Genomic DNA, 26,140 nt, shown 5'->3' with positions numbered 1-26,140 from the left:
AAAGTAAAAGGTTTTCTCACGAGCACTTACCTGATATGTGAAAAAAGCCGAACTTCGAATATAGCGTTTGTGTGTGTGTATTTCTATGTTAAAGGGATATAAAAACCCATTTTTTTCTTTCATGATTCAGATAGAATATGCAATTTTAAGCAACTTTCTAACTTACTCCAATTAATATATTTTTTTTCATTCTCTTTGTATCTTTATTTGAAAATGCAGTTATGTTACCTTAGGAGCCGGCCCATTTTCGGTACAGCACCCTGGATAGCATTTGCTGATTGGTGGCTACATTTAGTCACCAATCAGCAAGCACTACCCAGGTACTGAACCAAAGATGGGCCGTCTCGTAAGCTTATATTCCTGTTTTTTTAAATAAAGATACCAAGAGAACGAAGAAAACTTTATAATAGGAGTAAATTAGTAAGTTGCTTAAATTTGTGTGCTCTGTCTAAGTCATGAAAGAAAAAAAATTTGGGTTCAGTATTGCTTTAAAGCCCTTTCCAGCCCTTTTTATTTCTAACACCTCATATGTTTGAGCCCTTATAATTTTATTATGCAATAGTTTTTTAAAATAATTTTATTAGTGTCATTATGAGCATAACTGTACTTTTTGAAATGTATTTTTTTTTTTTAAATTGCAACTTTTTTGTCGAGTATAACAGTTAACCAGAACTCTGAAGCTGCGCTATCCCAACGCACAATAAATTCAATTGTGCTCAAGTGATCGCGTTTACTTTCAATATGTAATACTTGCACACAAAGAGCCGCAATAAACCCCTGATCGCTCATGCGCAACAGTAATCTAGCCCTTAATAGCAAAACATGCAAGATAAATAAATTCTGTTATTTTAGGCATCAAACTTAGGAAATCACACAGTGAATATCTTATTGATATGTGAATCAACATTTTGAACATGGTGACCCTCAAAGCTCAAATGTTTTAAAATATTTTTTTGAAAAGGTATTGGAAAGCAAGATAAAACCTTTAAGTATTTAATATAAAGACTACATGTCTTTAAGGAAGGATGAACTCAAAATATTCTGTTGTGCATATAAAGAAGTTAAAGGAACACACAGGAAATGGATGTTTGTGCACAACTGATTCTTAAGAGTCAATTGCCTACTGGCTGATACAGGCAACTCTGTTTGCTCTCTTAGTGGAAAGGCACAAGTTTCACAAACTGAATAAAAAATATTCAATTCAACTTTTGAATGTCTGCTTAAAAAGAAAAAAAAAACGTGAAAATAACTTATTTCTACAGGCTGTATATTTAAAAGGACAATTGCTTACTTGTCTTGGTATAAGTTTTAGGTTGAAATATTTTTTATTGGTACGTATCACAACATATCAATCATGACAATAGCATTTTAGAGTTTAACAATGGTCAATCTATGCTTTACGGTGTAAACATCCTTTATTTTTGTATAACTATCCCCTCCCCTCCCCCCCTCCCCTCTAACTTTAACAACAAACCAAATGTTTAACAAAATTAAAACATTAATTCTTCCCGTTGAGCAGTCAATAATGTCTCTTACTTTATTATCTACATTTTTCCTTTTTGATTTCGGTATTTGTTACCACTGGTTATTCTCTCACACTAACTGTTTTTCTGATGGATGAGGAGTATTACGGCCCTAAGCTTTTATTCCCTTAAGCATTCTGTGTTCCCTCCTGACCCAGATCAGTGATCCTACGAGCTCCGTGTTTATTCATTATCCAATGTACCCAAATATTCTGAAAGTGCCCCATCTTGCTCTGTATCCATGCTGCTGACTCAGACATTGCATAAATGCCTTCTATTTTATCTATTACTTCTGACCATCCAGGCGCTCCTACCTTCCAGTACCTGGCTATACAGAGTCTTGTGGCTGTACATAAAATGTTGATCAGTGTATTAACCGCCGAATTTAACGATTCCTGTGGAACATGTAGTAAAGCCTGTGATGCTGTTAGCTTAAATGTATCTCCTAACATTTTTATGAGGAGGTTTTCAAGTTTATGCCATTTAGGTTTTATTTTTGGACAATCCCACCACATATGGATATAGGATCCAATCTCTGAACATCCCCTGTAACATGATCTGCTATCCTGAGGAGTGTAATGTGACGATTTCAAAGGTGTGAGATACCATCGATATGAAGTCTTAAGTGCGTTCTCTATGAGGTCTGCTCCTATTAATCCCTTACTGATACTAGCATAAATATTCCGCCATTCCTCTTTCTCGTACCGAGCTTCTAAGTCTATTTCCCAGTTCTCATGTAACTTCGGTTTTGTTTTGTTTTTGGCTTCCTGCAGCGCTAAATATAGCCGCGATATTACTTTTTTTCCCCTATCTGATGATTTTGTAAGCTGTTCTAGGGTAGTGAGTGTAGCGGGTATGTGGCCTTGCCTATATTTATTGATTGCACTGGATACCTGGAGATATAAAAACCATGGTAAAGTGACTGGGTGTATTTTTTCTTTTATCTGTGTATATGTCATCACTTTTCCTTTATCTAAGACGTCCGCTACTCTGTAGAGTCCCTTATTCTCCCATTTGGCTACTTGTCTCTGAAAATCTATGTGTATCAGTGCTCTAAGTGGTATTGTCGTGGATTGCTGTGGAATGAGTTTCAGTGTTTTAGTCAATTGATGCCATAGCTGCTTAGTTTCCTCTGTGATCTTCAGTTTTTGCTGTGACTTCTGTGTTTGCGTATTGAGGTTCCATATAATGTCTATTGGGTTACTATAGCCTCCTATGTCTGCTTCGATGCCAGGCCATGTAAGACCTCTGCAGCCCTTAACTATTAATGTAGTCTGTGCTAATCTGGCTGCCTGATAATAGTCCACCAAATTTGGCACACCTATGCCTCCTAAGTGTTTATGCTGTTTGAGTATGTGTGCAGCAATTCTGGCCGCTTTATTGCCTCTTATAAATCTAATTATTTCTGACTGCAAATCTTCCAGATCCTTTTGCGGGACTTTGATAGGTAGAGCTCTAAACAGATATAGTAATCTAGGAAGCACATTCATCTTTACTGCTACTAGTCTACCGTACCATGAAAAACTGCCCTTCCGCCACTTTCTTATATCGTTTCTTATAGTTTTAAAGAGAGGAGGATAATTTGCTTTGTATAAGGTTTCCGGTGAGGATGTAATTTGTACCCCCAGGTATTTAATTGCGTTTTTAGCCCATTTAAAGTCGAAATTGGCTTCTATTAATTTTTGTGTATGTGTCGGTATTGACAATGGGAGAGCCTCACATTTGTCTGAGTTAATTTTGAACCCCGAGACCCTGGAGAATTCATCTATTAATTGATACAGATTAGGGAGGGACCTCAAAGGTTTTGTGAGCGTAAGTAAAATATCGTCCGCAAATAAAGTTAATTTGTGTTCCCCCTTTTCTAGTTGGATTCCCTTAATATCTGTGTTGGTCCTAATGCAAGCTGCTAAAGGCTCCACGCAAAGGGCAAACAAAAGGGGTGACAACGGACATCCCTGTCGTGTGCCATTTAATATATTAATGGGCCTTGATTGATACCCTGCTGCTCTTATCGTGGCTGTAGGTGCTGAATATAGACTCTTTATTGCCTTAATGAATTTGTCTCCGAATCCCACATGTTTTAGAATGTCTAGCATGTATAACCAGTCCACCCTGTCAAACGCCTTCTCCGCATCCAGTGAAAGGAGCAGAGAAGGCGTTTCCGTTTTCTCCAAATACTCCACCAGGGCTATAGTACGTCGTACATTGTCAGGGGCTTCCCTATCCTTAATGAAACCGACTTGGTCGGGGTGAATCAGTGAGGGGAGATATAGCTTTAGTCTATTTGCTAAGATTTTTGTGAAAATTTTCACATCTTGGTTAATTAACGAAATTGGCCTATAATTTTGGGGTAGTTTAGGGTTTTTTCCTGGTTTCGGGATTACTACTATCTTAACTCTTAGTAGGTCTGGTGGGATCTGGGCCCCCCCCAAAATATCATTACAAAATTTATGTATATGTGGTAGCAGATTTGTTTTGTAAAATTTGTAGTATTCTCCCGAAAACCCGTCTGGTCCGGGCGCTTTGCCATTTTTGAGGTCTTTTATTGCTAGACTTATTTCCTGCATTGTAATCTCTGCCTCCAACGCCTCTACCCCTTCTTTATCTAATTTGGGCATATCTGCTTTCTCTAAAAGTTGGGACTTGATAAGTTCTGTTTGGGTGGTATGTTGTGCTGTATGCCCATTATAGAGTGTCTCATAATAATGTGCGAAGCAATCTGTAATTTCTTGTGGGTTTGATGTTACTGTCCCGTCTGTTTTTTGTATTTGTCGGATAGACATAGTTTTTGTCCTTTCCCTCAGCTTGTGGGCTAGATATCTGTCAGGTTTATTTGCGTGTAGAAAATAAAATGTTTTCAGTTTATGTAGTGCTCTAAGGGAATTATCATTTAAGATTTTATTCAGGTCTTTCCTTTTTTGTGTTAATTGTTCTAAAATTGCTTGGGTCTTGGTGGATCTATGTGTTCTCTCTAAGTCCTCAATGTCTCGCTGTAGGGTGTCTACCGTACTTCTAATCTTTTTCAGCTGTTTTGCTTTTTCTTTGATCAGCATGCCTCTAATGAATGGCTTATGGGCTGCCCATATAATGCTCGGACTGCTTAGAGAATTAGTGTTTATACTCCAGTACTCTTTAAGGTGTCCGAGAATTGTAGATTGTATGTTTGGCTGTTTTAAGAGCACTGGATCATACGTCCATGATCTCTGTCTGTTTACATTTATTATGCCGTCTAGTTGTATTTGTATAATAGAATGGTCAGACCATACTGAGGCGTGAATTTTAGAGAATGTTAGGTTGGGTAGCAGAATTTGGCTAATGTAAATATAGTCCAGTTTAGTGTATAATTTGTGTGCAGGTGAGTAATAAGTATGGTCCGAGGTCTGGCCATATAGTGTTGTCCATGTATCCAAAATATTGTGGCTCTCTAGTGTGTCTCTAATGGATTTAGAGATAGAGTTTAGTCTTAACTGTTTGCTAGAAATTTTGGATGAAGTGTCCTTCCTAGTTGTACTTAAGTTTATATTAAAGTCACCTGCTAAAATAATTTTTGTTTGCGACCATTGGGTCAGGATGTGGGATAGATTTGTAAAAAAGGTATGTTGTTGTTCGTTAGGAGCGTATAAGTTGCACAGTGTGACCTGTGCTCCCTGTAAATTACCCCTTACTATAATATACCTTCCCTCCTTGTCCTTTATGATCTCTTCCTTAGTGAATTGGAGTGAGTTGTGTATGAGGATAGATACCCCCCTTTTTTTGCTATCAGCGGTGGCATGAAAATGTTGCTGAAAATGTTTTGACCAGTGTCTAGGGATTTGTTGTTGGACAAAATGTGTCTCCTGGAGGAATATGATTTTGGCCCCCAAGTTTAAGTATTGTGTGATCGCTGTTTTCCTTTTTGTGTCTGTGTTTAGACCCCGTACATTGTGGGATATGATATGTAACTTAGCTGCCATATGTAGTGTCCCCCCTCCTCATCCCCCTATACCTGAATAGTACGTCCTCCTCATCCTCACTTCTGTTTTTGTTATTCTGATTTTCAGTTTTCTGGAGAGAAAATTTTTCATTATACTGCTCAACGGAACTTGAAATAAAAAAAAATAACCCAATTTTAAACATAGTCACAATCATATATACAACATTAATATTTGTCTGGTGTTTTAACTTCCACCCGAACATTTCACTTTAGTTGGATATGTAGTTATGTTAACAAAAACTGCTGGATTGCACCCTATACATATTAAAACATGAGTGCTCTAGAAACTAAGCGAACTGGCTTATCTAGCCCTGGTTATAAACTGTATAACATTAGATATAGCAGATTTGATTTAATACCTATTCATCTTTTATCTATTGTAATTAACCTAATCAACTGATGTCAAAGAATTTCAAACAATTCACATTGCATAAACTGGATCCTACCCTACATCAGGGGGCTCACACCTGTGTCACCTATTTACCATCATAGGCTTACAGTGAATCGTAAACATTATGCCCCCAGATTATGTACTCTCCTCCCTATTGTAGGAGAAGGTTTAGAAGCACAAAAGTCTACATAAATACCGTCTCATTTTTGTCTCTGGTTAGTCCTTCAAGGTCTTTGTTTTCTTTTGGGAACTTTTGTCCATCTCTCAGTTTGTTGGATTCCTCTCTGTTGTCGAGGGGGTCTTCTGTTGTTATCCTGTTGATTATCTGGATCCTCTGGGCACTCTAGTTTAAGTATCTGACAGATCCCTGGAATATCTTGTTTATCTTTGAGCGTAATTGTTTTCCCTTCATGGTGTATATGGAGGGCAAAGGGGAATCCCCATCTGTATATGATCTGGTTCTTCCGCAATAGCTGTGTTAGAGGACGAAGGGAAGACCTTTTTTATAGTGTCTTGATACATAAATCCTGATATAGTTGTACAACAGTCCCTTTGAACTTGAAGGTGGGGTTTTTCCTCGCCGCCAGCATGATCTCCTCTTTTTCAGGAAATCTCAGTAGTTTGGTGATCACATCCCTTGGAGGTTCCGTGTCCCTCGGTTTAGCTCTCAGAGCTCTATGAGCTCTTTCCATCTGAAACTTTCCTTCCTCCGAAGATCCTGTGACTGCTTGAAAGAGTTGTAGTAAATAGGAAGTTAGATCTGGTGTTGTTATGGATTCCGGAATACCCTTTAGTCGAATATTACATCTTCTATTCCTATTTTCTAGGTCTTCTAATTTTTCATTAACTTCTGCTAGTTCTTGTTTTTGTTCAGAAATTTGTTGCAAGACTGCTGTTATCTCTTCCTCCATGGTCTCCTCCTTCTCCTCCAGGGACTCAACCCTTGTGCCCAGACTAGTGATATCGTTCTTAATCTCAGCTAAACTGTTTGTTACAGTAGTCTGAAGTGTGTCCATTTTCTCCCACATCTTATCAAAAATTGAAGTGATGTCCTGTTTAGAGACTAGATTGGTAATGTCAGCTTTAGTGACTGGTGCATGGGATTCCTCAGCTATTATTGATTCCCCATCAGACTCCATTTCCTCTTCTGGTAGTATGTCTCCTTTATCTTTGGTTTTATCTCCTTTAGAGAGTTTAAAGAAATCCTGCACAGCTACTGTTTTGAGTGGAGTTGCTGGTTTATTTTGTCTTCTGGCTGCCATGCTGTGTTTTGCAAAGTTATGCCAATGAGATTTTATTTTGTCTTTTCCCTTTCCCCTTATCTGCTTAGAAAAATAAGGCAAGAGAGGTAGAGAATGCTGTTAAAGCTTTATAATATATATATAGTCCCTTTTTCTTAATGTTTGTAATCACTTCTTCTTTCAGTAGCACATAATAGGGTTTTTATTGCTTTTTGTGTTTTGTTGTCTAAAAAAAAAAAAAGAGAAAAAAGGAGCACCCTTCGTTATATTATATAAGATATGGAACCTGTGGGCTACATTAAATGCCTTGTGAACGTTAATATGCCTTCATTCTGCTGTGTTTTCTCCTTATTTCCCTTCATTGGGGCATTCTTTCTTCTCCAGTAAATCTCTCAATAAACATCTATATATATATAGCCCAGAGTATTTTGATAGTATCCTTTTGCTTGCTGGCCCCTTTTCTAGAAGTAGCTTCCCACGTGGCGTTTCAACCTATATACTTTTCCCCAGTGTCTCTGTGCCTTTCGCCCTATATCATGGCGTAATTTCAGATATGGTGTAGCTTACCGGAGCTCTAGCCATATGTCCTCCGTCTGTGAGATCTCTGATCTTGACTGTGGAGTGGCTTCTTTTCGCTTAATTAGTTCTAGGCCGCCCTCTCATTGCGCCATTGCGTTGCTTCTCCTCCGCTTCTTTTGCAGCCTGTCAGTGTCGGGCAGCGATTAGGAAATGCTTACGATGCCACTTAGTGCCGTTCTCTGTGCATTTTCTGTAGTAAGCACTCAGGTTTTGCTATAACTACATCCGGAGCTACTCCTTCATGCGTCTACCATTATGGCTGGCCCGGGGTAGGCCGCATCCATGGACTTTCCTAGTTTCGGCCTGGTCCTGGGAACCGGACCGCTCAAAAATTGCTCCAAAACGTCCAAAATTTGTCCTGCTGCTTCCCAAAAGTGTTTAGGAGCTGACAGGTCTTGATGATTAGGTCTTTTGGTGCCAAAACCAACTTAAAAAGTGCTTATTTTTATGCTTTTTGCTCAGAGCTTAAGCTGAAAGCTTCCTCTCAGCTTGCTGGCTAGCTCCTTGGTATAAGTTTTAAAGGGACATTGTAGTCTAAAATTGGTTTCCCCTTATGTGCTTTTAACTACTTGTTATACCAGTTGCAGAGCATCAAATGTATGGAGAATTGCTGCTTTTGGCTTATTTTTTTATACAAAAAAAGCTATTAAAGGGGCAGTAAACTTACATACTAATGTTATATAATTCTGCACATAGTGCCATTTCAAAGGGGTCAGAAACAATATTCATTTTAAAATAACTTTTTACTGTTCCTGCTGCATGATATAGAAAAGGTGCAGGAGGCTATTTGCAGCTTAATCTAAGGTTCGACTTTTAGATGACCAAGGTGTAGACTGCTATCCCTTTAAGGTAGATGAGCTATTTACAAAAGAATTTAGTAGACTTAAGTAGGTAAGACTGATCACATTAAAGGGGAGAAATGTTTACAGTACATTGTCCCTTTAAAGTGTACCTGTCATTAGCCATCAGGTAGCATTGTTTGCAACAAGTTATACATAACTGCAAATACTGTAAATTGGAAGTTTTTTTTAATTGAATTCTCTATCCAAATCATGAATCAGGTTTAACCCCTTAACGACCAAGGGTGTGCCAGGCACGTCCTACAAAAAGTGTCAGTTAATGACCAAGGACGTGCCTGGCATGTCCTCTTGGGTTTCAAGTGCTGGAAGCGATCGTGATTGCTTCCAGACGCTTTCAGGGTATTGCAGTGATGCCTCAATATTGAGGCATCACGGCAATACCCTTTTTAAGCACACCGATGCAGAGAGGACCACTCTGTGGCCCTCTCTGCATCGGCCAGCGATGGTGCCGATCGTTGGTGGCGTGGGAGGGATACGAGGGAGGCGGGTGGGCGGCCCATCGCTGGTTCACTTTCTCTCAGCTGGGATCCAGTTGCGGCAGTGCGGCAAGGTCACCGGGAGTGTACGAGTGGGGCAGGAGCCCGAGCCCGCGCACACGCACTACTTAGCACAGAATCAAGTATAGTGACAGTATGGTATACAGTGAAGGATGGAGAGGGAGGGGGGAAATAAAGAATTAATTATTGGGAAAGGGATCTGGGAGGGGGAGGGGGTAGGGTATTGGGGGGGGGCAGCTACACTACAGAAAAATGGGCTATAATTATAAAAAAAGCCAAATTTTGACCAAACTGGGTACTGCCAGAAGATGGTGGCAAATAGGTAGAGGGGGGAGGGTTAGAGAGCTATTTGGGGGGATCAGGGAGGTTGGGGGCTAAGGGGGGATCCAACTAAGCATTATATATAGATTTAAAAAAAAATCTATTAAAAAAAAGCCTTTTATTTTAGTACTTAAGATGATGGTGACAATTGTGAGGTGGGGAGGGAAGAGAGGGGTCAGTGAGGGATCAGGGGGTGGGATTTGTCAGGTGGGAGGCTGATCTCTGCACTAAAACTAAAATTAACCCTACAAGCTACCTAATTAACCCCTTCACTGCTGGGCATAATACAAGTGTGGTGCACAGCGGCATTTAGCGGCCTTCTAATTACCAAAAAGTAATGCCAAAGCCATAAATGTCTGCTATTTCTAAACAAAGGGGATCCCAGAGAAGCATTTACAACCATTTGTGCCATAATTGCACAAGCTATTTGTAAATAATTTCAGTGAGAACCCTAAAGTTTGTGAAAAAGTGAACTTTTTTTTTATTTGATCGCATTTGGCGGTGAAATGGTGGCATGAAATATACGAAAATGGGCCTAGATCAATACTTTGGGTTGTCTACTAAAAAAAATATATACATGTGAAGGGTTATTCAGGGATTCCTGACAGATATCAGTGTTACAATGTAACTATTGTTAATTTAAAAAAAAAAATTGTTTGGAAATAGGAAAGTGTTACTTGTACTTATTGCCCTATAACTTGCAAAAAAAGCAAAGAATATGTAAACATTGGGTATTTCTAAACTCAGGACAACATTTTTTCTAAACTCAGGACAAAATTTAGAAACTATTTAGCATGGGAGTTTTTTGGTGTTTGTAGATGTGTAACAGATTTTGGGGGTCAAAGTTAGAAAAAAAAGTGTGTTTTTTTCTATTTTTTTTATCATATTTTATAATTTTTTTATAGTAAATTATAAGATATGATGAAAATAATGGTATCTTTAGAAATTCCATTTAATGGCGAGAAAAACGGTATATAATATGTGTGGGTACAGTAAATGAGTAAGAGGAAAATTACAGCTAAACACAAACACCGCAGAAATGTAAAAATAGCCCTGGTCCCAAATGGTAAGAAAATTGAAAAGTGCTGTGGCCACTAAGGGGTTAAAGGGACATTAAACCTAATTTTTTTTTCTTTCAAGGTTTATAAAGCGCATGCAGCTTTAAACGACTTTCTAATTTACTTCTATTATCTAGTTTGCTTCATTCTCTTGACATTCTTTGCTGAAAAGCATATCTAGATAGGCTTAGAAGCTGCTGATTGGTGGCTGCACATAGATGCCTTGTGTGATTGGCTCACCCATATGCATTGCTATTTCTTAAACAAAGGATATCTAAAGAATGAGGGAAATTAGATAATAGAAGTAAATTGGAATGTTGTTCAAAATTGTATTCTCTATCTGAATAATGAAAGAAAAAAAATGTGGGTTTAATGTCCCTTTAATTTTAATTGTATTGTCTCTTTGATGACACCCTGTTCATGTGAAAAAGTATAATTAAAAGTTCCTGTTTAAAATATTTCCCCTTTTAGTTTCGTACTAAGCAGTAAAATAAGCAGCACAATTTTGCTCTGAGTATATTTCTGAAAACAAGTTGCACCTGATAAATGAGGAACTACTCCACTGACATAGAGAAATACTTTAGCTGTCAGTAGAACAAAGAGACAAAGTTTTATTTTAACTTTATATTGATTACAATTTGGATAGTGCGTTTTACCTATAATAGCTTATGCCTTTTACGACACAGTTCTCTCATACCAATTGTTATGTTAAAGTGCTCTATAATTATATCCTCTCTTATTTTTCTCTTCCTAAGTAGTTACTGGAATGGTTCCATTTCTAGGTTAGATTCCATCAAGTAGAACTATGATAAATGTGCCTGCACTTTATAGTTTGCTGTCCAACACTTTCCCTTTCAGAACTCACTTTACTCCTACAATATTTATATTAATTACATGCAAAAATGCATCATGATAATTTAAGATATATATATATATATATATATATATATATATATATATATATATATATATATATATCACTTTTTAATCATTTTTAAGGGGTAATAGTGAAGGAGGCTGTGCCCCATGATTTTTTCTCAGGCATTCTAACGTTAAAAAAATAAATAAATTATGTTTTGTTGTACATCATTTCCCACCATTTACAAATGTTGCAGTTTCATCCAAAAACCAGTGAAAATCTTAATGACATTTCATTGAAGAGAGGAAGATTCTATTTGCCCAGAGTGGTGACACTTTGACATATTTCCTTATTTATGTTTCCTGTACACCATCTCTGCTCAGACAACTGGCTTCATGAGTATAACAAAATCTGAGAAAATGGTTACATAGCGCACCTGCTGTGAAAGTGAATGCGCCTCCAGGGGGTTGGTAGCTGGATGGTCGCAGCTCCCCCTGTTCTTCCTCATGGTAGAGGCCAGATTGTAACAGTTTCTCTTTGTCGGTTTCCTGTTCAGTTTCTTTGAGGGACTGACCATGGCGGCCACCGAGATAGCAAGGCAGATGGTAAGTGGAGATGATGGAGATTTACGGAGATGAAATAATATGGGCAGCTATTTCTTTGTTTGCATGAATAGTTTGCTTGTGTGGCCATGGTGTATGCACCATACTGTGTTTCCATCTTCTACCTTGCTCACTACTTGGCGGCGGGGGTGCACTAGCTTTCCCCCCATTGTATGCAGAGCAGTGTGTGGCTGTGCTAGTCCTGAGCTGATGCTGTCTGTGTGCTGGGAAAAACAGCAGATGCTGGGCGTTGGCACTGGAGAAATGCAATGAATGGGTTGCCTGGCACTACAGGCAGTGAAGACAGTATGTATGGTGTAGAATGGCTCCTACAGTATGATAAATGAAACTAGTACAAATATGAGAAATATTCTGGCAGACATAGGGTTAATTTAGAGTAGCAGGTACTTTTAAGAATCCTTCACATTTCTGCTACCTCCAGAAACCCATTATTCGATGGGGTTTTGTGAATACTGTATATAATATACGTATGTGATTAATCTCTGGTATTGAAGAGGTTAATTACTGTGTTTATGACGTGTTCATAGGAAATAAGCTACCTGTGTACAATTACTTGTGCTTTTTATATAGCTCCTTAAATGCTCAGCTCTAGCAGAAATATGAAATGATGGATGTTTGTAATAAAGCCAATCTCTTTTATTTCCTGATTTAGTCTGTGGTGCTGCATCACTTTAGTGAGCTACAAAGTGTCAAGTATTGGGGACTGATTGACTTTAAAGATTTCCTTTGCAACCCCCATCCCCTGCAGCAAGACTAAAAATACAATTTGTACCCCACACATCTCATGCATTCATTCTCAACTCCCCAATACCAGCTTAATCTAATATCTCCAAAACAGTGGATTTATTTACATATAGTGTAGGTCTAACTGAGGGGAGGAATCCCTTTTTGTTGAGTGTGTGCTCAATAATCTCACTCTTGTGTACTTAAGTTAAAAACTTTTTTTTTTAATGTAAAAGGTTATTAAAGGACATAAACTGCATTATAATTACAGGATTTTTTTTATTCTTGTAGTAAGTTAACATACTACATTAAAATGTTTTGACTGCATTTAACAACTTGATTGTTCAAACTGATTTTTTATAAGCCTGACTCCTCCAACCACTTGCCTTGTTTAGAGCAGTGATTTGCAACCTTTTTTTTGCGGTGGCACACCTTTTTACATTAAAAAATCCTGTGGCACACTACCATCCCAATATTTTACAAAATCACACATTGTAGCCTAATACAGTGTATGTATGTATGTATATATATATATATATATATATATATATACACACTGTACTGTGCTGTCATGCCATGCCTCCTACAAACTGTACATGACATATTGACATTCATTCACAAACAATCATAATCATTGTCTGTGAATGAATGTCAATGTCATGGTTGTAAATGGTGCCTGATGAGCCTGTCACATACCACCCAATATTTCAAAATTTGAAAGAGGGACACCCCCCTGCACTGTTATCAGTCTGCCGCGGCACACCAGAGGATCTCTCACGGCACACTAGTGTGCCACGGCACACTGGTTGAAAACCACTGGTTTAGAGGAACCGATCTGAACTTGTGAATGGAGAAGACCAAGGTAGCCACTGTCATTTCGTTAGTGAAGCTGTTTATCTTTTTGTAGTACCGATGACTCCTGCTGAAGCCAGTTAGTGACAGATATGCAGCAGGGTTAGGTTTGTGAAGTCTGCAGTGAGCAGAGTTAAATTACAGAAAAACTATGCAGAATTGTGAAACATTGGCCTTGTGGTACCAGTAACAAAAATAAAGCAAATGTAAAGCTTTAACCACCCAAAATGTAACTTACCTTATTTTCATCTCTGTCCTTTTCTGCTGTGTTTTTTTTTTTCCACAAGTGTGTTACTGGCTTGCTGTCTAATCACACCATGCCCAATTGTGCAGATGAGCTAAATGTAGTGCAGTCAGATGCTTTACCCAGTGTGGCAACGCACTATATATGGGGGAGTGTAACCCCTTCCCACCATTAGGACGTTCCAGGCCGTCCTAACTGCGTTGGGCTTTAGTGCCATTTAGGACGGCATGGAACGTCCTAGCCGTTTGGCTGTCCTAAAGCCATAGTGCCTTGGTAAATAGGATTGCGGGTTGGAGCGCGTGCCTAGCGTCATAGGCAGTCCCCTCTCACCCAATCACATCATTGAAATCAAATGATCGCGTGATTTCAATTAGTTTACATCAGAACTTTGTTCCTATGCAGACAAGTTCTGGTGGGAAAGGGTTAAATCTTTCATTTGCTTTGTTTTGCTGGTACTGCTAGGTTAAAGAGACATGAAACCCACATTTTTTCTTTCATGATTCAGATTGAGAATACAATTTTAAAAACAATTCCAATTTACTTCTATTATTGAATTTGCTTTATCTTTATTGAAGAGATATCTAGATAGGTAGCGTGCACGTCTGGAGCACTACATGACAGGAAACAGTGCTGCCATCTGGTGCTTTTGCTAATGTGTAACATTGTTGCAAAACTGCTGCCATATAGTGCTGCAGACACGTGCACGCTCCTGAACTTACCTTCCTGATTTTCAACAAAGGACAACAAGAAAACAAAGACATTTTCATAATAGATGTTAAATTGGAAAGTTGTTTAAAGTTGTATGTTCTATCTGACTCATGAAATAATTTTTTGGGGTTTTATGTCCCTTTAATATTACTTAATTCTACACACAGTACAGAATTAAGTAACATAAATAAAAAAGTGTAATGTCCCTTTGTTATCACTTTTTCTTTGTTCTTTTGGTATATTTTGATGAAAATCAGGAAGTTAAGTTCAGGAGTGTGCACGTGTCTGCAGCACTATATGAAAGCAGTTTTGCAACAATGTTATACATTAGCAGGAGCACTAGATGGCAGCACTGTTTCCTGTCATGTAGTGCAACAGGCATGTGCACGCTACCTATCTAGGTATCTCTTAAACAAAGATAACAAGAACAAAGCAAATTTTATAATATAATTAAATTGGAAACTTTTTTGAAATTGCATTCTCCATTTGAATCATGAAAGAAAAAAATGTGCTATTCATGTTCCTTTTAAGTAATGGTCTTCTGCCAGCAAATCAATATAACATTTAACTGTGTCTATCAGTTCATATTAAATTAGGTTTTTCTAAAACACATCAATAAATCGTGGTGCTTGGGGAAAAAACATGTTTAAAGGGAGAGTCAACACCAAAATTGTTATTGTTTAAAAAGATTTATAACGCCTTTACTACCCATTCCCCTTTTCACAACAGGATACTACTAGTTCATGTGAGCTTTATAGATAACATTGTGCTCTCTCCCGGGGAGTTGTGGATGACACTGCACTAATTGGCTAAAATGCAAGTCAATAGATAATAAACAGTCATGTGATCAGGGGGCTGTCAGAAGAGGCTTAGATACAAGGTAATCACAGAGGTTAAATGAATATTAATATAACAGTGTTGATTATGCAAAACTGGAGAATGGGTAATAAAGGGATTATCTATTTTTTTTAAACATTAACATTTTGGAATTGACTGTCCCTTTTAACTTAATTCTCACAATGTTTATACAAAGTGCATACATGGCAACAAAAAATGAATCCTTTAGATTGTATATTGGAAGTTGACGCGTTTGCTAGTTTGATTATGGATGTATTTATACAGTGATTGGTTGTTGTCTTGTAACAATGTTCTTCAGTCCTCTTTATTGGGATTGTACAGTCATAAACAAAGTGTTTTTGTAACAGGAACAGTGAGTGGAGTGTATTTGTAATGTCCATTGCACAGTTACAGCTTCTAGTTGAGAGATCCGATTCCTATAATAGTGAGGAAGACCCAGGTTTTGGAAGCAGCCGGATCAATATCAACAATGTGTTTCTTATTCCAAAAATGCTGAGCCATACTTTATTTGTTAAAGGGGCATGAAAGCCATTTTTATTTTCTTTCATGATTCAGCTAGAGAGTACAATTTAAAAAAAGTTTTTATGTACTTTTATTATCAAATCTGCGTCATGTTATTCTTTGTTGAAGAGATATCTAGATAAGGTAGCGTGCACATGTCTGGAGCACTAACTGCATGACATGAAATAGCCATCTGGTGCTCTTGCTAATGTATAACATTGTTGCAAATCTGCTGCCATATACGGCTGCAGACATGTGCACACTCCTGAACTACCTTCCTGGTTTTCAACAAAGAATAACAAGAAAACAAAGACAATTTGATAATAGAATTAAATTTGAAAGTTGTTTAAAATTGAATGCTCGTTCATGAAAGAAACCTTTTGGGTTTATGTTCCTTTACTGTTACATCCCCTGACATAAACAGACACGATGTGTTAAGACAGTTATGTGGTTTATAGGTTGCCCTAATTTTATTATAAGGGAATTTCTAGAATACTCTATCTAAATACTACAGAAGTCTGAAAAAGCAACAGTCAAACCCCTTTGCGTGGCAACTATCATTGAATAGGACAAAAAACTTGTAATTTGCTTCTTTAAATGTATTTATGCAGCTTGCGATTTAGCTATGTAGATCCTGTGCACTTAGATGTGACTCTGAAGCTGTGACCTTGTTGTCCTTTTCAGTTAATTAATGGAGGGAGACCTGACAGTAAATAAACACTGGCATTGCCTGGGGGTGAAATATGGATTGTGCAGAGCATTAGAGCTGACAGCATGTAGCAATGCATAGTGGTAACATGCTGGGTATCTCTACAATGCATTAAACCGGGACCGGGACTGTTTTATGTTCCAGGTTATGGGAGAATGTCTATCTATGGTAAAAAAAATCTTATTTACTATAAAAAATATAAAAAAAATTTTACTAAAAAATATATAAAATATAATGAAAAATGGAAAAAAAACACACTTTTTCTAAATTTGACCCCCAAAATCTGTTACACATCTACAACCACCAAAAAACAGCCATGCTAAATAGTTTCTAAATTTTGTCATGAGTTTAGAAATACCCAATGTTTACATGTTCTTTGCTTTTTTGCATATTGTTATAGGGCAATAAGTACAAGTAGCACTTTGCTATTTCTAAACCATTTTTTTTGTCAAAATTAGCGATAGTTACATTGTAACACTGATATCTGTCAGGAATTCCTGAATATCCCTTCACATGTATAATTTTTTTTTTAGTAGAAAAGCCAAAGTATTGATCTAGGCCCATTTTGGTATATTTCATGCCACCATTTCACCGCCAAATGCGATCAAATAAAAAAAAAAATTGTTCACTTTTTCACAAACTTTAGGTTTCTCATTGAAATTATTTACAAACAGTGCAATCATGGCACAAATGGTTGTAAATGCTTCTCTGGGATCCCCTTTGTTTAGAAATAGCAGACATATATGGCTTTGGCATTGCTTTTTGGTAATTAGGCCGCTAAATGCTTCTGTGCACCACACTTGTATTATGACCAGCAGTTAAGGGGTTAATTAAGTAGCTTGTATGGTTCATATTGGCTTTTTGTGTAGAGATCAGCCTCCCACCTAACACATCCCACCCCCTGATCCCTCCCTGACCCCTCTCAAACAGCTCTCTTCCCTCTCCCTCATCACAGTTGTCACCACCATCTTAAGTACTGGCAGAAAGTCTGCCAGTACTAATATACAAGGCTTTTTTATTTTATTTTTTATAGTTATTCTGCAGTGTTGGATCCCCCTTAGCCCCCAACCTCCTTGTTTCCCCCCCCCCCCCAAAACAGCTCTCTAACCCTTCCCCCTCTACCTAGTTGCTGCCATCTTGGGTACTGGCAGCTGTCTGCCAGTACCCAGTTTGTTAAAAAAAAGCCATTTTGAAAATAAATGAACCCCCCCCATTTTCTGTAGTGTAGCTTCCCCCCCCCCTCAATACCCCTCTCTTAGATCCCTTTCAAAACATTTATTCCCCCCTCTTCCTCCACACACTTTTCTGTTGTGTAGAGGTCCCAGTCCCACCTGCGCGTGCTCCCGCTACCGGCACAATCATCCGGCCTGACAGGAAGAGGAAGTGGATTAGCGATGGGCCGCCAACCCGCCTCCTTGCTAAGGCTCCCACCCACCAACGATTGGCACCATTGCTTGCCGATGCAGGGAGGGCCACAGAGTGGCTCTCTCTGCATCGGTGGCTAAAAAAAGGGTATCTTGTTTTGTAAAAAAAGGGTATTGCAGGATGCCTCAATATCGAGGCATCACTGCAATACCCTAAAAAGCATCTGGAAGCGATCGCTTTCTGCGCTTGAAACCCCAGAGGACGTGCCAGGCACGTCCTTGGTCGTTAAGGGGTTAAATTATATGCTCTATCTGAATCATGATCGATTAATTTTGACTTTTGTATCCATTTAAAGGGGAGCAAAGGAATAATAAACATGTGCTCCAATACAGAGCTTCTTAAATGTTTTTCACCTGGGGCCATTTTTTACATTGTAAATTTTTTTTGAAAACCTCATTATTGTAATATAGTCTAAAACAAAACCTCTGTCAAGCGCAGGGCCGGACTTACAGCCCAGGTACCTGTAGCCACCAAAATCTAAAGCTCCTGGTTCACATGCATGAACCTATAGATAAAGCCTAAAACTTTATAGAATTAGGATTTTTTTTTTACAGCAGCTGCTAAAAACACTCCAGACAGTATTTGCCCAGTATGATGAGATTCCAGTCAGAACAGTGTTTTTTTTTTAAATCTAATTTATACAAGAAAAGTGCAGGTTGTCTAGACTGGGGCTTCATTTAGAAACTTTGCTGACCAAGCCTGCAATGTGCACAGTCAACCAAGGGTCAGTTGTTTTTTTAAAGTGTGTTTATCCTGTGCAACAGCCCTGGCATTTTGCATTTTAGCAATAATATTCATACCTATGGTGTTTTATATGAAAAACTGCCCTCTGACTGTACAATCTGTAACTTTGATTTTGTCAGCCGCTGCAGCTGATAAATGCCCACCCCGTACTCAGAGCACTCTGTAATAGTGCACACATTGTCACTCCCCATAAAAGAACCAACCCCCACACATTTACTCTCAGGCCGCTCTGGCTGCTCTGTCCACATTCACTTGAGAACGGACCGGCCAGCATGGTGGACATCTTTTTTTTTTTTTAGGGCAAAGTTATTCTCTACTATGGTGAGTGAGGACAGAGGTGTGCAGAAAAGGCATATGGAGCAGTGAGAAAGGTGCCCCTCTATGGAAGGCGCCTGTAGGCACATGCCTACTCTGCCTAATGGTAAATCCGGCCCTGGTCAAGTGGCTTTACAATATTTATATATTTATTATTATTATTATTATTATTATTATTATTATTATTATTATTATTATATATATGCCACACAAGTAAGGGGATTATTAACAAAAAATAAGTACTTTTAAAGGTCAGTAAAGTCAACATTAAACTTAAATGAATTGGACAGAGCATGACATTTTTAACAACTTTCCAATTTACTTCTATCAATTTTGTTTAGCTCTCTTGATATCCTTTGTTAAAGAGTAATCCTAGCTGAGCTCAAGAGCGTGCACGTGTCTAGCCACCTGGCAGCAGTATTTACAACATTGTTTAAGGCAGTGTTCTACATAGTTACAAAATGCTGCTGCCGCCATAGACTGCTAAAGACACGTGCACGCTCCTAAGATGATTCAAGAGAACAAAGCAAATTTGAGAAGACATAAATTGGAAAGTTGTTTAAAATCACATGCTCTATCTGAATCATGAAAGTTTAGTTTTGACTTTACTGTTCCTTTAGTAGTTATTGCTTATCACTAATTATTAAACTTTTTGTTTACCTCCTTTTACCTTCCATGTAGACCTCTCCACTGCATGAAATATTCCCTCTAATTGTTTTCATCAGTGTGTGCAAAAAATGTGGCCTTTGCAATGTTTGGCCAGTTGACTAAAATGTGTGTGCGTATTTGAAGAGGTACAAAACGAGCTATGCACACACACACACACTCTCACTAATACAAATACACATCCCAGGTGTTCCATAACATTGATACAAATCACTTTATTTGCAACAGCAACTTCCTATCCCTTTTTGTCTAATTGCTTCACTGCCATTCTTTGGTTAGTAATTGCAACTTAGATCTCCATTGTACCATGGACTCCTGTTTTCCTGTTGCCCTGAGCACAGTACATTATCAAATCTTGTGGGAACCCCCAACATTTTTTAAGGAGTTCTTAAGAAGCACTGCTCTAGTTGATTGGATTGGCCACAGTCATCTAACACATTTAGAATATATATATATATATATATATATATATATATATATATTTTACATTAAATATTCACTTTAACATATCAGTTCAGCTAATGGTAGCATTACCAACCACTTCATACATTTTATGTTAAGTGCTTTACTGTACAAAGATTGTTTTCCAGATATGGTATGTCTGTGCAAGGTTTCAGTCGTACTGTGTAAACACTCCTGGTGCTGATGCAACAAGGGATTAGTTATGGTTCTGTGGAACTCCCCTTTTGTTTTTTCTTTCTATAATTTAATACAATACACAGAAAAAAAACTCCAGAACATTGATACAAAAGTTGAAACTCCAATCTAAATTAAGGCTTGAATTTATATTATATATAAAATGTATGTATATAATGTATAATACAAGGTGACTTACATCAGAAGCCAACTCACTGGCAGTGCCCTCTACTCCTTTTATCATTTTTGCAGTTCCCTTTTTGCAAATTGTACCATGGCATAATGAACCTATATGCTTTTGCTAGTGCTGCAGAATATGTTGGCGTTTTATAAATAAGTGATAGTTTATTCATATACATCATTATCATATTATTGGTCAGTCATTAGTAATTAAATTAAAATAAATATATTTTTTTAAAAGATTTAGCCACAACATTGTTTTTGGTAAGGGAGTTATCAATATATCCTGCTCTTTATCTTCTCGTAGCACATAATATAGTGATTATGGTGTCACATATAATTTATTACTATATAATCCTGCAAGCAATTTCCTTATAGAATCAATACCAGATTTCAGTTGCCACGAGATCAGTCTGGAATAAACAAGTCGGCAAGGGGGGAGAAGATAGTCCAGGAAAGCCAAAGTCGTAACAGAGGAGGACAAGAATATCAGGATAATTGCAAGAAAATAACCAAGTGCCAAGCAGTGCTATCAAAATTTCCTGCAGTTTTTTGGCAATCATTGTGCCCAAGGTCATTTCCAATTTCCATGTCACAAATATCACTGCATTTCATACATATGTCACTACCTGTATAATGGTTAGTGGTACCACGGCTTAGGCCCCTGACACTAGAACAGAGCTACAACTAGCCCTATGTCCAACAGCACCTTTTGGAGACAGAACTGGCTTTAGCTTGAGGTCCAGTTAGTGCAGTTGCTTGCACCGATCTCAGCACAGCCTGAAGATTCAGCTGAAGAAACCATCAGGCCTGACAGCCTCCCCTTAAAATGTATAGCCGTTGACCCCTTTGAGAATTGGGTGTTGCACAATAAGGATAAATACACCTTTTATACATAAGTTTCTGATAACTCAAAAAGCCACAAGGGTCAGTCTCGTCAAAATTAAACTTTCATGATTCAGATAGGGCATGTGATTTTAAAGGACCAGTAAATAAAGTAGATTTGCATAATCAATACATGCATGTTAGAAAGACAATGCAATAGCGCTGAGTCTTAACTTAAAATAAGTAGATTTTTTTTTGGACAAATTTCAGTTTTTTGTTGAATGCTAAACCTAGGTTGAACTGGGTAAGATCATAAACTGATTTCTAAGCCGTTGTAGGCCGCCTCTTATCTCAGGGCATTTTGACAGTTTTTCACAGTTACATTGCTAGTCCATGAGTGCTATATAGGTAACGTGCTCACTCCTGTGGAGTTATTTATGAGTCAGGACTGATTGTCTAAAATGCAAGTCTGTCAAAACAACTGAGATAAGGGGGCTGTCTGCAGAGGCTTAGATACAAGGTAATCACAGAGGTACAAAGTATATTAATATAATAGTGTTGGTTATGCAAAACTGGAGAATGGGTGATAAAGGAATTATCTAACTTTTTAAAATAATAAACATTTTCAAGTAGACTGTCCTTTTTAACGCTTTTGTTTTTTTCCTCCTTTATTTCCAAATGTCTAAAACAGGTAAGATGGTAATAAAAAAAATAAGAATCGTAAGAGTTGCTTAATTAAATAGGACCTTAGTCCTGTCTGATCCTAATAATAATGCTGTCTCAAAAAAATTAAAAAACAACAACTCTCTAATAGTCCATTTTCTTCTTAATATAAGGAAAGTCCACAGCAACATTCCTTACTGTTGGGAAATACTGAACCTGGCCACCAGGAGGATGCGAAGACACCCCAGCCAAAGGCTTAAATACCTCTTCCACTTCCCCCAGTCATTCTTTGCCTTTCATCACAGGAGGATGGCAGAGAAGTGTCAGAAGATTTCTGAGTAGTTCTTTAGGATGGATATCTGCCCTTAGATATGGGACTGGAATTTTAAGTAGTCTTGTCAGCCTCTCAGTGAGAGCATTGACAAAAGTTAAAGTCTGGAGATGCAGGTGATGTTTATATTGTGAGGAGGCCTTGGTATGCCCGCCCTCTCAACTATGTTCCACATGCCTTAACAACATTATTATGTATAAGAAGGTTAACCCTTTTAGTACCACTGAGCCGTCCACCTCTGAGGACTAGCCGTCTCGTGAGGTGCATACCCATCAGTCATCTCCCTCAACACATGGAGCTTCCCATAGCACACCTGATCCTCCATCTGGAGGGAGCCTTTTACCACCCAGTTAAGGACGCCGTGTCTGAGGCCCTCAGTGCTTTACCTCACCCTGCCAAGCGCAAGCAAAAGGTTAAACATAGCTCTCCTGCCCAGGGGTCATCAAGTAGTTTATTGGATCTATCCATTTTTCAAGTATCCGAGGGTGAACTTTCTGGGTCGGAGTCTGCAGATTTCTCCTCTCAAGCCTGTCTTCCAAGCCAAAAAATAGAGAAGCCTTTCTGGGGTGCGTGCGGGATCTGTCCTCTTTAGGGGTCATTGTCCTGGTTCCTATCGCAGAAAGAGGTTTGGGATACTCTTTAAACCTGTTAGTGGTTCCAAAGAAAGAGGGAACTTTCCACCCGATTCTGGACCTAAAGTGCTTAAACAAATTTCAAAATGTCCCCTCGTTCAAGATGGAGACAATAATGTCAATCCTTCCCCTAGTTCAGGAAGGACAGTTCATGACCTCTATATAGACCTGAAGGATGCTTACCTTTTGGTTCCAATCCACAGTTCTTAAGTTTTGCGTTCCTGGACCAGCACTTCCAGTTCATTGCACTTCCGTTTGGTCTAGTTACTGCTCCAAGGCTTTTTACGAAAGTTCTAGGGGCTCTTCTAGCAAGAACCTGGGGTATAGCAGTAGCCCCCTAGTTGGACGATATTCTGGTACAAGCTCCATCTTTTAGTCTGGTGGAGGACCATTTGGTCTCTTTCTCTCTTTCTTTCTCTCTTTTTCTCTCTTTCTCTTTCTTTCTTTCTTTCTTTCTTTCTTTCTTTCTTTCTTTCTCTGTCTCTCTTTCTTTCTTTCTTTCTTTCTTTCTCTGTCTTTCTTTCTTTTTCTTTCTTTCTTTCTTTCTTTTTATTTTTCTTTCTCTTTCTTTCTCTTTCTTTTTCTTTCTCTTTCTTTCTTTCTTTCTTTCTTTCTTTCTTTCTTTCTCTCTCTGTCTTTCTTTCTTTCTTTCTCTCTCTCTCTGTCTTTCTTTCTTTCTTTCTCTCTCTGTCTTTCTTTCTTTCTTTCTCTCTCTGTCTTTCTTTCTTTCTTTCTTTCTCTGTCTGTCTTTCTTTCTTTCTTTCTTTCTTTCTTTCTCTGTCTTTTTCTCTCTCTGTCTTTCTTTCTTTCTTTCTCTGTCTGTCTTTCTTTCTTTCTTTCTTTCTTTCTTTCTCTGTCTTTTTCTCTCTCTGTCTTTCTTTCTTTCTTTCTCTGTCTTTCTTTCTTTCTTTCTTTTTCTTTCTCTTTCTTTTTCTTTCTTTCTTTCTTTCTCTGTCTTTCTTTCTTTCTCTGTCTTTCTTTCTTTCTTTCTTTCTTTCTCTGTCTTTCTTTCTTTCTTTCTTTCTTTCTTTCTTTCTCTGTCTTTCTTTCTTTCTTTCTCTGTCTTTCTTTCTTTCTTTCTTTCTTTCTCTGTCTTTCTTTCTTTCTTTCTCTGTCTTTCTTTCTTTCTCTGTCTTTCTTTCTTTCTTTCTCTGTCTTTCTTTCTTTCTCTGTCTTTCTTTCTTTCTTTCTCTGTCTTTCTTTCTTTCTCTGTCTTTCTTTCTTTCTCTGTCTTTCTTTCTTTCTCTGTCTTTCTTTCTTTCTCTGTCTTTCTTTCTCTGTCTGTCTTTCTTTCTCTGTCTTTCTTTCTTTCTTTTTCTTTCTTTCTCTGTCTTTCTTTCTCTGTCTTTCTTTCTTTCTTTCTTTCTTTCTTTCTTTCTCTGTCTTTCTTTCTTTCTTTCTTTCTTTCTTTCTCTGTCTTTCTTTCTTTCTCTGTCTTTCTTTCTTTCTTTCTCTGTCTTTCTTTCTTTCTTTCTCTGTCTTTCTTTCTTTCTTTCTCTGTCTTTCTTTCTTTCTTTCTCTGTCTTTCTTTCTTTCTTTCTCTGTCTTTCTTTCTTTCTTTCTCTGTCTTTCTTTCTTTCTCTGTCTTTCTTTCTTTCTTTCTTTCTCTGTCTTTCTTTCTTTCTCTGTCTTTCTTTCTTTCTTTCTTTCTCTGTCTTTCTTTCTTTCTCTGTCTTTCTTTCTTTCTCTGTCTTTCTTTCTTTCTCTGTCTTTCTTTCTTTCTCTGTCTTTCTTTCTTTCTCTGTCTTTCTTTCTCTGTCTGTCTTTCTTTCTCTGTCTTTCTTTCTTTCTTTTTCTTTCTTTCTTTCTCTTTCTTTTTCTTTCTTTCTTTCTCTGTCTTTCTTTCTTTCTTTCTTTCTTTCTTTCTCTGTCTTTCTTTCTTTCTTTCTTTCTCTGTCTTTCTTTCTTTTTCTTTCTTTCTTTCTTTCTTTCTTTCTCTGTCTTTCTTTCTTTTTCTTTCTTTCTTTCTTTCTTTCTTTCTTTCTCTGTCTTTCTTTCTCTGTCTTTCTTTCTCTGTCTTTCTTTCTCTGTCTTTCTTTCTCTGTCTTTCTTTCTTTCTTTCTTTCTTTCTTTCTCTGTCTTTCTTTCTTTCTTTCTTTCTTTCTTTCTCTGTCTTTCTTTGTCTTTCTTTCTTTTTTTCTTTCTTTTTCTTTCTTTCTTTCTTTCTTTCTTTCTTTTTCTTTCTTTCTTTCTCTTTCTCTGTCTTTCTTTCTCTTTCTTTCTTTCTTTTTCTTTCTTTCTTTCTCTTTCTTTTTCTTTCTTTCTTTCTCTGTCTTTCTTTCTTTTTCTTTCTTTCTTTCTTTCTTTTTATTTTTCTTTCTCTTTCTTTCTCTGTCTTTCTTTTTCTTTCTTTCTTTCTCTTTCTTTCTCTGTCTCTTTCTTTCTTTCTGTCTTTCTTTCTTTTTCTTTCTTTCTCTGTCTCTTTCTTTCTTTCTTTCTTTCTGTCTTTCTTTCTTTTTCTTTCTTTCTCTCTTTCTTTCTTTCTTTCTTTCTTTCTTTCTCTTTCTTTCTCTTTCTTTCTGTCTTTCTTTCTTTCTCTTTCTTTCTTTCTCTGTCTCTTTCTTTCTTTCTTTCTTTCTTTCTCTGTCTTTCTCTTTCTTTCTCTGTCTTTCTTTCTTTCTCTGTCTGTCTTTCTTTCTTTCTCTGTCTGTCTGTCTTTCTTTCTTTCTCTGTCTGTCTTTCTTTCTCTGTCTTTCTTTCTTTCTCTGTCTTTCTTTCTTTCTCTGTCTTTCTTTCTTTCTCTGTCTTTCTTTCTCTGTCTTTCTTTCTTTCTTTTTCTTTCTTTCTCTGTCTTTCTTTCTCTGTCTTTCTTTCTTTCTTTCTTTCTTTCTCTGTCTTTCTTTCTTTCTTTCTTTCTTTCTTTCTTTCTTTCTTTCTCTGTCTCTTTCTTTCTTTCTTTCTTTCTCTGTCTTTCTCTTTCTTTCTCTGTCTTTCTTTCTTTCTCTGTCTGTCTTTCTTTCTTTCTCTGTCTGTCTTTCTTTCTTTCTCTGTCTTTCTTTCTTTCTCTGTCTTTCTTTCTTTCTCTGTCTTTCTTTCTCTGTCTGTCTTTCTTTCTCTGTCTTTCTTTCTTTCTTTTTCTTTCTTTCTCTGTCTTTCTTTCTCTGTCTTTCTTTCTTTCTTTCTTTCTTTCTTTCTTTCTCTGTCTTTCTTTCTTTCTTTCTTTCTTTCTTTCTCTGTCTTTCTTTCTTTCTTTCTCTGTCTTT

General features: G+C 37.5%; 1 protein-coding gene across 1 annotated transcript in view; it reads left to right on the top strand.

Annotated features, from left to right (window-relative positions):
- Window positions 1-11,754: 11,754 nt before the first annotated feature.
- SEPTIN6 (septin 6) overlaps window positions 11,755-26,140 on the top strand; it is a gene marked incomplete in the record, with an annotated part of 231,349 nt that continues 216,963 nt past the window's right edge. The window contains 1 exon segment of the mRNA XM_053699188.1: window positions 11,755-11,907. Coding sequence (XP_053555163.1) covers window positions 11,878-11,907 — 30 coding nt within the window.

Source organism: Bombina bombina, chromosome 1 (genome assembly GCF_027579735.1).
Source record: "Bombina bombina isolate aBomBom1 chromosome 1, aBomBom1.pri, whole genome shotgun sequence".
Classification (NCBI taxonomy): Eukaryota; Metazoa; Chordata; class Amphibia; order Anura; family Bombinatoridae; genus Bombina; species Bombina bombina.
This window is presented reverse-complemented; position numbering and strand designations above follow the sequence as displayed.